Source organism: Rhamphochromis longiceps, linkage group LG4 (assembly GCF_057381845.1).
Source record: "Rhamphochromis longiceps isolate RC_006_pf linkage group LG4, R_longiceps_female_GT1.1, whole genome shotgun sequence".
Taxonomy (NCBI): Eukaryota; Metazoa; Chordata; class Actinopteri; order Cichliformes; family Cichlidae; genus Rhamphochromis; species Rhamphochromis longiceps.
In genome coordinates, this window is record NC_140560.1 from 36,952,731 (window position 1) to 36,965,235 (window position 12,505).

Sequence of the window (12,505 nt, forward strand, 5' to 3'; positions counted from 1 at the left end):
GCCTGAAAATAAAAGAATTAAATTAAGATTAATTTTAAAGGATCATAAAAGGAAACATGAGCGGGCAGGTTAGCTCACAGGTTTAGCAGGTGTGCTAAAGGCAGCATACTGGGATCAGCTCCAACCTGACATCCTTGGCTCTCTGATTTCCTGGCTTGAGGCAAAAAAGGACTTCAGATATAGTACACATGTACCTGTATTACTTTAAAGGAGATTTCTCTGCCATTTATTCTTAGCATGAACATTTAGGAATTCTTTTTGGCTTTTTAGTAACATCCAATTAGTCCTAGAATTTCACTCACTAAAACTGGAGCTCAGACCTGTTGGACGGTCTGTTAGTGCAGTAACTTCACAGCATCCATATTATTGGTTAGATAATTAAAAAGGCTCCAAAAGGCTCCAACAGCACAAACATGGTCCAGAGATTTAGTTCAGGGTCTCTAGCTAGCTGAGGAGAAGCCTAGCAGACAGCTAGCAGACAGCCGCCTGTGTCACCATACACCTGTCAGTCACAGAGGCCACGCCTCTAATAATGCAAACTGTAATCCAGAGTTATCCAAACATTCTCCCTTGTACAGTTATGAGGGGGGAAATTATCTACACAGACTGAAACAGTTTTTGTAAACATGTTACTACCATTATGCTAAGCTAAGCTAACTGTTAAGCCAGGCTGCAGCTTCAAATGTGCTGAACACAAATAAGAGCAACATCAATCTGATGATCTGAGCTGAATGAAGACAGTGTGTGAGCTGTTATTTAAAATATACATTCCTCCTTCCAGAACTCGATCCGACACAACCTCTCGCTCAACAAGTGCTTCATCAAGGTGCCGCGGCAGAAGGACGAGCCTGGGAAGGGGGGTTTCTGGAAGATTGACCCGCAGTATGCTGAGCGCCTCCTGAGTGGTGCCTACAAGAAGAGACGAATGCCGCCCGTCCAGATCAACCCGGCCCTGCGGAACAGACTCGGGGTGAACATGCAGCCTCAGCCCAGAGGGCAGATCGGGCTTTGCGTCAACCCAGAGTCCCAAAGGCTTCTTCGAGAGTTCGAAGAGGCAACGGGGGCTGATCAGAATTGGGACCCCCATCTGGCTGAGGGGACCATGCTGGGGTCCTGGCCAGTGGTCAGGGGAAGGAGTGGGCTCAAGAGGAAGCAGGGCTCTAGAAATGGTGCTGCCAAAGCCCCCCGTCGGTCCAGCTCCCCTCTGCTCTCCATGGATGAACAGAAGGAGATTGGACCTCTGAAGGGAGACTTCGACTGGGACGCCCTTCTGGATTCTGCCCTCAGCGGGGAGCTCACTTTGGAAGGTGGTGAGCCTCTGAGCCCCATCATGAAAGAGGAGGACCTAACAGTGCGGGGAACCCACATTTCTCCTGTTGAAGCCCCTGCAGGCTCAGCAGAGGCAGAGAGGAGTAACAACATGTCTGACTTTGATGAGGAGACCTTCCTTGCCACAGCCTTCCTGGAGAACCCCTGGCCAGAAGAGGAGGCGGATCATGGCCGCAGTGATTTCCTCTGTAGCTCCACCGTCAACTTAGACCAGCTGTTTGGGCTCGAGGACCCATTAGGTGGGGACCCCAGCAGCAGGATGGACACCCTCCTTTAAGGAATAATTTCCAGGTCGTCTTACAAACTTAGAACGCTTCTCAACACAACCTGGGAATAAAATACTCTTTTTTTATCCTCATGCAAGCTTAACCGTCCTTTTCAAGATGTTTAAAGTATTTTTAGAGAAACATTTTTACGCAGGTTCAATGCTGGAAATAAACACTCAATGCCTACCGAACAATGATGCCACAATGTACAGCAGCAGTTCATATTCCACAGAGAAACTACACTGAATGTTTTTTTCCTTTTTTTTTGTGAAATGACAGTTTTCAGAGTGAAGGCCTGGACACACCAGAAGGCAGCACGGTAATTTTAGCGTCATGTTTCCCTTCGTGTGTTTGTGAGAACACGGGGCCAGGGGTGGACGGTGTTCCTGCTAAACGAGTTTCACATAATGATGTAAACATTTGTTTAAACTACATTTCCAGCGGTCATTACCCCTCACAAGCACTGATTGCTGCCATTCAGTAAGCTTCCAGAAGTTGGCCAATCATTGAGCTGTTAGGGAGGGTGTAGTTTAAAGATGCTGGAGCTAAATGCAAGTAGACTTTATTTCTAGTTTAATGTCCATTCAAACTGATTCAGACGTTTATGTTCTTACATAGAGCTCCTACAGATAATGCTAATAAGTTAGCCAGTCACTAGTCCACTCAATCATAACAGGAAGATGAGAACCCCCAAAATAAACTCTCTCAAAACTACACAAAAACACTGACAGTTCGTTATGTTTTATACTCGGTTTACCACTACGGAAAAGTGTGGTTTTGGCTGCATGTGGTCTCTGGCAGTTGATATTGTGAAATTACTTAGAATAGGAACACAATGCCACACCACAACCTTGTTGTGCTTGCTTTGGTTGCTAGCAGGTTGCTCTTCCCACCAGCAGTTTGCATGGAACTTGTCTGCAAACACACGTCAACTACTCACCAAGCGGTAATGAAACTGTGAGAAGTGCAACGCTAACTGGAATCAGAGGCCGTATGGCTTTTCATTTTGGCGATAAAGCACAACTTTTATTTTATACAATCCACCGGCAACCAAAACCACTCCATCTGATCAGAGAGGTCCACATTTTCTTTCAGAAATAAACAGCTAACAGCATGAATCCACCAATCGGCACAATTTTATTGGAATAAATTGATCTCTGGTGTGACCAGGCCTTACAGACGACACAACATGGTCTCTGTTTACATCACGAAAGTGTTTTATTGTGAAAAAGGAGATCATGGTGCCTGAAAGATATTTTCAGTGAACAGTTGATCAACTAAGACTTTTTTTTTATTGTTAAAGTGGAATCAGGAGTAATGCTACGACAGACTGATGATGAGATTTTTGCCAAATTATGTTCTGTGTAGATGTGATTTACTCATTTAGTTTTCTTGTCTTTTTTTGGTGTGGGATTTTTTTGGTACTAACTCTTTATTTTCAGAATGAACTAGCACAACTTTAACAAATTATTCATGTTAGCTTAACTTTTTCCAGAAAAACAGACTGACATATATGGCTTGTAGAAGTAACGGCTTTCTTTCTTCCTTCCTGTGACTTTGTAGCCAGTAGATATAAAGAAACGCAGCAGAGGACGCATCACAGCTTCGCGGTGTAAAAGTTAAAATAAACACAAAGCAGCCTGAGGCAAAATTCTCCAACAAAGAATCATTAGGAGCTTAAAATGCACAGTTTAAAGAGGCCACGGTGGCTTGTAAATGAATACCTGACCTTCTATGTGCCAAGAACAACACTTGGGACTCGACGGGGCGGCCGTGCGCGTTTTACTGCAATGAGGAAATGTTTTTGTGTTGGTGTGCGATAAAGTTGGGGACTGCTGGACGTGAACAAAAGAGCTCGCTGGATTCAGACTAAACCAAATCACGCTGCATAAGGACGGGGACAGTCTTTAACTGCTGAGATGCAGTAATTGTTCTCTAAACATGTGTGAAAGTGCAATCATTGTACAGTGATATTTGTTATATGTTACAGTCATTTGTTGGAGTCCATTCATGCTGTTTACTTCAGAGAGACCAGGCTCACTGTTTTGTGTATTCGGAGGTGTGAATACACTCGAGGGACTCTCAGTAAAACCAGCTATGGTTGTGTTTTAGCTCGTCTCAATCAAATAACACTTTAAACCACAATAATGGGATCTTACCTCATGATTGGTTCTATGCTGATGTTTAAACGCTCACGTATTCTTCTACCTTTTTGTTTTTATTTTATTTTTCAACTTTTCTTTGACAATAAAAAATGTTTTACTGCATCTCGCCTGTCTACTTGACACATTTCCTCATTTTTAGTCATGAAGGCTCTTTCAGTTTGACTGCCAAAAAAGGCAGTTCACGGTCCTCAGAGGATAAACTCTTCTATCAAAAACCTCCAAGCCTCTCACTCATCCAGTCACACGTAAAGTTAATGTAAAGGCTGAAATGTTTTAAAGGCATTCGTGGTCCCCAGAGGATAATCAAAATGACTTTTGAATCTTTAACTTTTCTCTAGTCCAACCACGAGGTTATCGTCTAAGAAGAACAGCTCCACGGCTCTGGTGGGGATTCCTCTGGCATGTTTAGATATTCGTGGTCCCCAGAGGGTGAATCTTAATGATCTCAACTGTAACAGCTAATCTGTAGCACAGTTATTCTGTAAAGTCTGGAAAGGCATTTGTGGTCCTGGGAGGGTGACTTCCTGCATGCTAACGGTCTGGACTGCTGTGACACTCGAGCTTTAACTCAAATAATTTTGGTGATGCCATGACCACAACTAGACCAAGCTTTCACTCATTTATTAAAATACATCAACTCCTGCTTGTTGGATTGGTACATAACTCATTCAAAGTCCCCCGAGGGTGAATCCTAAGGCTGGTGGTTATGAAACAGGAAGTTTTTCTCTTAAAACAGTCACTCTGGATGGATTGTGATGATAGTTTCTACAGATATTCATAAAAGAGCTTTTTCTTTTTCATCAGCCGGTCTATGACTGTGATGGTCGAGGTATTCAAATGGGAACAGGACAGCCCTGATGTTTTGTCTGGATATTCTTGGTTTCTGCAGGATACATTTGAGTGATTTTCTGATAGCTTTTCACTATGCTGTGTCCTATCGACTCAACAGATCAGTCTGTAAGGAGTAGTGGTTTGTTCCCTGAGGATGAACCCCATCCTTAGCTGTTGGATGGATGTGATGAAGATTCATGCAGAGCTTCGTGCCATTTTCCACGAAGCGCTGCGCATTTGATATTTTCCAAGAGTATTATTTTCTATGATCTACTTTATGGATGCTGAAATATTCGGCTTCTCGATAGTTTGTATTTTATTTTATTTATTATTTCAGCTTTAGTTTTTATTATTTGAAAATATTTCGTTACATTGACAGTTTTAGTATGTTTTTATTCAGTCTGGATATCACAGTATAAACAGAACATTTAAAAGCAGTGGACTAAACCCTCATCAGACAGTAAACAAGTTAACAAATACCAAATCCACAGATATTTCTGCTGTAATTTTATTTTACTGTAGTTTCCAAGATCACTAAAATTATTTTAGTTGGTTTAAATAGATTTTTTAAATCTAGCGTTTATGTTTACATGGGTCCGATTTTGAGCGCCCGAGGATAACCTTAAATGACTTTGGTCCTCTGTTATATTTAAAATCCATCAGCAGCTTTTTTTCTCGGGACTTCATGTTCCCCTCAGGATGAAATATTATAATTTGAGACTTTTCATTGAAATGTATTTTAATTTATGGTGCAGTTTTACCACATTTATTGGCTTATGACCTGAATGAAATGACGATGAGCAAACAGGGTAATCTGAAACAGTCGCCGTGCTGAGCTGCTAATCATCAGCACGTTGTCATTGTGAGCATGCCTCCGGGGCTGTTTCATGGCTACGTGGTATGTCTTGTTTTCTCCTGCTCGCTGTCTGTTTCGGCCCTCACCCCCCTCTGCTTTAGTGCGCCTGGGCGTGAGATTTACGCTGCTCTTTTCCTGCTCGTCTCTTTTGGGGCTCTCGGTGTGTTCAGGCAGTAGATGGGTAATAGTAGCGGGGGGTGGCTGGGTTTCTGTTTCAGGGCTTTGTCTGTGCTCAGTCAAACTCTTGTTCCCCATGAAGCTCAGATCTGTGGTCCCTCATTGGGGCGGTGTGGGGTCTAACGGGGACAAGTGTCCCACGGCCCCATATATCACGGCCTGTCTGCCCCGCTGTAGACCACACCGTCACTCCCTGACCCTGCCGCAGATTAGCTAGGTGGCTCGCGTTCAGAGCATCAGATGAATAGCCGCAGCAATCAAATGCAAATACGTAGAATTTAAGAAGCCTGCGTTCCCCCCCGGGGTCGTGAACAGACGGGCTCTCTGTGAGCGAGCGTGTCTGTCTGTGGTCACTGATGAGGTAATGACGGCAGAGGGATGAAGGGAAAAGATAAAGTGCTGTAACGCTACACCTCTGCATGATGGACACCCAACACTCCTGTGGAAGAGCAGGATCCTGCATCTTCATGCCCAGCCCCGCAGCCTTTTTCCTGGAAAGGGGAGCTGCTGTCCCCCCCCCAGCCAGAGCTCCATGTAGGCCCCCCGCAGCGCTATTACCTGCTGGACGGAGCTCTCCAGCTGGATCGCAGGGCTCATAATTATAATGCAGCAGGCTGGTTAGATGAGATGCCGTGGTAACCTGATGCAGGTATTATTCTCCGGCCCTGCTGACGGCTGCAGGTAAGAGGAGCCACCTGCTGAAACGCTAACCCTCGCCGCTTCTTCCAACAAGAAACGCTGCAAACTGAAAGTGCTAAACGCCAACACCCGATGTGGCCGGGCTGACGATGCAGCCACTTACAGCAGGCTTCAGCAGAAGAGAGCAGGGTGCCTGCCAAAACCTCAGAGAAAATGAGGTTTTCTAATCATTTAGATTAGAAAACCTCATTTTCATCAACCTCATTAACCTCAGATTAATAGTTCCTTGTATGTGAAGATTGTCCCTTATTTTCTTGTTTTATATGATTGTAAAATATGATCGAAAGCATTTAGTTCTGACACAGCTGACAGGGATGATAATTGGCAGGTTCACAGACCTGACGGTTTCTGAAGCCTCAGGATGCGGATCAGAGGTAAAGCACGGACCGCCTCGTCCTTCCCAAACTAGCAGACTTGAAACCAGCAGCTGACACCATTACGACATTTAAAAAAGCCATCTTGACATGTTTTTGGATGCTTCACATTCAGCGCAGACAACGGTGCAACACAACAATGACACTCGAGTGAGATTTCACGACGAATCACCTGGTCAGCCTGTGACTGTCCGGGTGCTCTGAGCTCAGGTTTAGTCAGTCTCAGCTCTTGTGAGCAGTCAGGATGTCTCCACTCCTGCAAGCTGCACTGCCGAATGAGGGATCTGCAGCTTATCTGCAAGATGTGAAACGGTGGACAGACGAGAAGCGGCGGGGAATACATCTTTTTTCACACAGCTAATGAAAAGCCTGTTGCCGGGGTAACTGCTGGTACCATTGTCATGTAGGACTGGAGGGAGCGGGGATGGGTGACGGTCTGTTCCTGGTGCTATGGAGGCTGTCGGGTTGATTAGGGCTGAGGAGGGATGTTGTGGATGGAGCCCCAGATTTATTGCAGCAGGGTTTTTGTGAAAATTCACTTACCTCACCAAAGTGAGGCTCCAGAGAACAGACCCCCAAAGTGCAATGGCACAGGAAGAATTCTTCAGCTCCTTTACTTATGTAAAAGTACCAATATATCAGATTAACAACATGCCGTTACAAGGAAAAGTCCTGCTTTAAATCCTGCTTAAAGGAGAGTTTTGGCATGCTTGTTCGCACTCTTTTCTCTTTGTTAAATATCATTTCCACCTTAAGAAGCATCTGCGAGTTCATGGAGGAGTTCATGGAGCAGCATCAGGATCTATGGGTCCCTTTATGAGGTCTCACTAATGAAAATTACACAAATTAAAAAATGAAAAATGTTTTCTCCCCATAACTTTGAAAATACTCACAGTGTGAAGGTAGGACTCCATGCAACTTCAAGACAGTCGCTCCACCTCAAATCCTGCTCCATCATTTGCATGAAGACTATGGTCCAAAGTTTGAACAAATATAGTGATTGCTGTCAGATTTTAGCTTCCTTTACCAAATACTTTCTTAGATATATGTTTCTGAAAAATGCTCCTTTGAGCCACTCACAGGCCAGTGTTTTGCGCACTGAAACTCACGTTTGAACATGAATATCTCAAAAACCATTAAAGATAAAAGTCTGTTTTTTTCACTCATCTTTATATCAAAGTAAATCAGCATCTGTAATTTGGGACACATAACACCTCAGGCTAGTAAAAATATTTTAAAAAATGCATCACTTTGCAAAGTAGCATATTTGAGCACACATTAATTTTAAAAAATTCACATTGCAAAAGACAAATAGTGGTGATTTCTGAACAGTATATCATCATATTTCATAATAATGCAAAAATAAAAGACACAATTCTCTTAACTTTAATTTTTTTTGTCACAAAAACAAAGAAAATTGTATTTTTATTCAACTTTCATGTTGGATTGAGTAAATATTACAGTCCGTACCACATAAACAAAAATATCAACAGATCGAACTTTCCAGATTTACACAGAAAATAATTAAATATGTGGACATTTGTAATTTAAAAAATTGTTTGGACAAATACAATGATTTCTATGAAATGGTTGATGTTGAGGGGTCCATCACAATGTAGGTATAAAGGACACCTTTCATGTGCTCTAACTGGATTTGAACAGTGACCCATCTCACATGCTGACATGAGCCTTGAAGATCTGCCCGAGATGCACGTCATTAAATCAACGATCGGAGGCACCAACACTCATTCCTGCCCCTCCACAGTCAACAGGTGACTTACTTACATGCAAACTCCTCATCAGGACGATGGAAGAGTGCCGGTGGCTCAGTAAACACATAGAAAGCATTTTACTGCTGCAGCTTCTCCGTCACCTGATGTGATATTTATTGCTCTCTCTTCCTGCTGTTTGTGTTGCGTTGAAACATGTGAAGACGTGTCTTATCTTACTGTCACAGCAGCGCATGAAAAATCAACACCATAAAATCAAACAGAGTGGCTCTCAGCTTTTACGGGCTGCTCATCTGTTTGCTCAGACTATGCTGTGAAAACACCTGTGATCAGGTTTGAAACACCCAAAGAGCACATCAGTCGGCATTTTAAATACAATGCACTGTAAGCTAAATAAACAGCTATAAGGCAGATTTGGTGACATTTACTGTACATCTCCCACTGAACTTTATCTACATATTTACATTCTCTGAGTGTATTTACTGTATATAGCAACCATTTGTAAACAGTAGACACAACTCTTGTTTTTATTTGTACACTATTTATTTCTATGTATTTATTTTATTTTCCTTGATGATGATCATGATGAAGATGGAGCTGGCACAGCTGGCAGCCCTAACCCAATTTCCCTCGGGATGAATAAAGTATTATCAATCAACCAATCAATCAATCAATCAATCAATCAATCAATCCTTGTGCGGACGTAACATGTTAATGTATTGTTTGAGAAAGTTTAAATAAATGAGTTTAATATGAAGCAGCTTAATGACAGGGAGCACATGCTTTTAACATCAGCCATATTTGTTGTGGTTATGATACTCAGATATTCCCGGATGATCTGATATGGTCGTGTTGGTGTTGATCCTGGAACAACATAGTAAATATTAAGATGGCGCTGGAGTGACGGCAGCCTTTCCAAGTAGCTCTATCTAATCTAATCTAATCTAAATGTTGTTCCAGGATAGGGTTGCCAACTCCCTGAAAGATAAATAAGGGACACCTCGTGGCAACCCAGTTGTCTTCACCCTTCCCAGTGTGGTAGCTCTTTCTTTTGTGTGTGAAATTAGTTTTTAAGCATTTGACTTGAATTTGATTTAAGTAGATGCATATTCTTTGTGATATGACCATATGGGAAACAAATGATCATTTAGCCATTTATTTTTAGCTCAAAATGACAACATTAACACAGTAAAACAGGTCTCTTTCTTAAACAGAAGCCTGTCATGCTTAACTTTTGAGAATATAAGTAAATCTTTCTTTAAAAGAACTCTGTCCTGCTTAACTTAAAATTATATAAATTAATAGAAAGCAATAGAAAGAAAAATATTCTTGTAACTGTGCACATTTAGTACAATTGGCTTCAGCTGAGGTATTATTTCAGCTTTTCTAAAGCTAATCAGCTGCTCCTGTTTGTAAACCCGCTTGTTCCCATGATTACGCACCTTAACTCATCATCATTATTCATCTATGTATTACTTTTATGTATTAGTGATCTATTTGTTGTAATCATCTATCCTTGCAGTTGTTTATTACACAAAATAAATTATATTATCACACTTCTGGCCACATAGCGCTGATATTCACTGCACATGCCCATATTAACCTTAACCAGAGGGTTTAAACAACAAACCAGTGTTTACATACCATATCTGCTTCTGCCGTGGCCTGGCGGACAAGAAATTGGTTAAGGGTTCCCCGAGCTGTCACGCCCCTCATGTTCTTCATGTGCCCACCACTAGAAGCATGCCTATGGAAAAAGTGCGCCGGCACACAGTGCAGTGCGCGTTATAGGTGTTATCGTGCACTTTCCCAGCCAGGTGTTTTTCCCATTCCTCCCTGTGCTTTTGCAGCCTTTTTTTCCTTTCTCTGAGGGGAACAAACATTGCTGCTCTGATGCTGGGCTCACACTGTGCGGTTTTTGGCCCATTTTGAGACGATTTTTGAGTCGTGCGACCGATTTGGTGATCGGACTGATTTTGGCCTTCATCGTGCGTCGTGTAGTATACGTGGGGTAACGAGAAGCGATTAACACCTCACGACCAGCTCCCGATCATCAATCGCTCGTGAGGGTGTCACCACAGCCGCTCACACTGCTCACGCACAAACACGTAAACGTCGGTGAAAAAGACGGAGCAGCACGGCTGTGCAGCGTGTGATCTGGACACAAGCGATGGAGGCACAACTTGTAGAACTTTGGAAAGCTCATCCGAGCCTTTTCGATGTGGCCTCACAAAATTATCACGACCACAACAACCGTGAAAACAGTTGGATTTACATTGCTGCTCAATCACAGCTGATCATGTTTTTCATTAGCAATTTAGCAAAGTTGATGGTGGTGGTGTGTCTGTGTGAGTGAAAGACAGAGAGAGCGAGCGACAGATTTTCTGTTATAACCTTCATTTTATGGAGGCACAGTGTGAGCACTCAGGTCGCATCAGAGCATCGGGCGGTATAGTGTGAGACCCTGCATCGTGACCTACCAACGTCTAACCCCTGCGAGTCAATCGTGCAGTTTGAGCAGGAGCTGAATATCGTGACTGAAAAAATCGCACAGTGTCTGCCCAGCTTTAGGTGTACTGTCGTCCGAGACTTGCACCGCAGTGTCGGCGTTTGTTTCCCTGTTGGCCATGCTTCTTGTTGTGGTCATCTGTTGTCTTCCGGTATTTTCTCCGTAAGCGACCTTTCCTCGACCAATGAGATGAGCGGTAATCTGAATTGTCATACTCGTCATAAGTGTGCTGTCAGCTCATTGGTCACAAAGCAGGAGAGGGGCTGGGAATTATGATTTCAAACAAAGTGTTAATTCCATAAACATTTATAAACTACTTTTGATTCTCACTGTATTACGGGACAAAGTGCGTCCCTTATTAGCTCAATACGGGACGTGTACTTTTGTTTCTAAATACGGGACGATTCCGTATTTTAAGGGACGGTTGGCAACCCTATTCCAGGATCAACATTGCGAGTGACCAATCACATTGTTGTGACGTTATTCTTTGGCGCGCCAAGCCATTCATTCATTTATGAAATTCCAATGTTGCAAGGACAATATCAGTTCTGCTCAGCGTTTATTAAAGGGTCAGGGTCCGTTGATCGGCGGACAGAGGCGCTTTCTCGCAGCTTAAGTACAGTTTTTTGTTTTACGGCGTTTTTTCCCGAAGTCGCAAAAGTATGACGTCACAACATTCTGATTGGTCACTTGCAATGTTGATCCTGCAACAACATTTACTATGTTGATCTGGGAACAACACCAACACGACGATATCAGATCGTGCGATATTCCCAGAGGTTGTCCTGTCATGCTGAAGCTTTGAAGCAGGGCTGAAATCTCCTCTGTACACACACACACACACACACGTGCTGCAATAAAGTGTGTGTAATTATTTTACGTTAGAAAGTACAATTTCTCCTTGCGATTTCAAAAAAAACAAAAAATAATTCACAAAATTAATGCAGGATCTACAGAAAATGAAAGAGCGATGATGTAATCGCCCAGAGTGATCTGTAATCTGGTGCCGTTGATTATGGGCCTGATAAGTTACCCTGTGTCTACACGGCCACCCTGTAGCCTCAGGAGAAAGCAGGAGTGTGTGCTGAGCTCGTCGGAGCGCCGTGTTTTTCCTCTAGAAGCTTCTGAGCTCTCTGCGGAGTTGTACTGGTCACTCCACAAACAGCTGTGTCATGTTGGTCTTCTGCTGCCTCATTCTTTCCTCTGAAGCCGCGACAAAAGGACGTCTCCCAGCCCGGCACCATGAATGGAGAGGCCCTCCCACTGTTTCCCTGCCCTTTGTCTCCTTGTTGTTACACAGAGAGTGTGTTGCTCACTGAGGCTGTGATGGATGTCGGATTACCCCTCAGACTGTGTCTTCCTGACAAAGAACACACACACACACACACACACACACACACACACACACACACAGTGTTCCTGAAGATCCTGCACACAATGACCTACAAATCTTTGCCCTGACCTCCACACCCTGAACTCGTCACATGCATATGGCACCAGCACAAATGTTGATTTTAATCCATCACTGAGCTCATATTTAATTTAACGACTCATACCATGAAACACCAG

At 43.2% G+C, this 12,505-nt stretch overlaps 1 protein-coding gene across 1 annotated transcript in view; it reads left to right on the plus strand.

Annotated features, from left to right (window-relative positions):
* foxj1a (forkhead box J1a) overlaps positions 1-3,856 on the plus strand; it is a 6,151-nt gene extending 2,295 nt beyond the window's left edge. The window contains exon 3 of the mRNA XM_085404803.1: positions 782-3,856. Within this exon, the coding sequence (XP_085260929.1) occupies positions 782-1,606 (825 nt within the window). The 3' untranslated portion in view covers positions 1,607-3,856. The remainder of the gene's footprint in view (positions 1-781) is intronic.
* Positions 3,857-12,505: the final 8,649 nt, after the last annotated feature.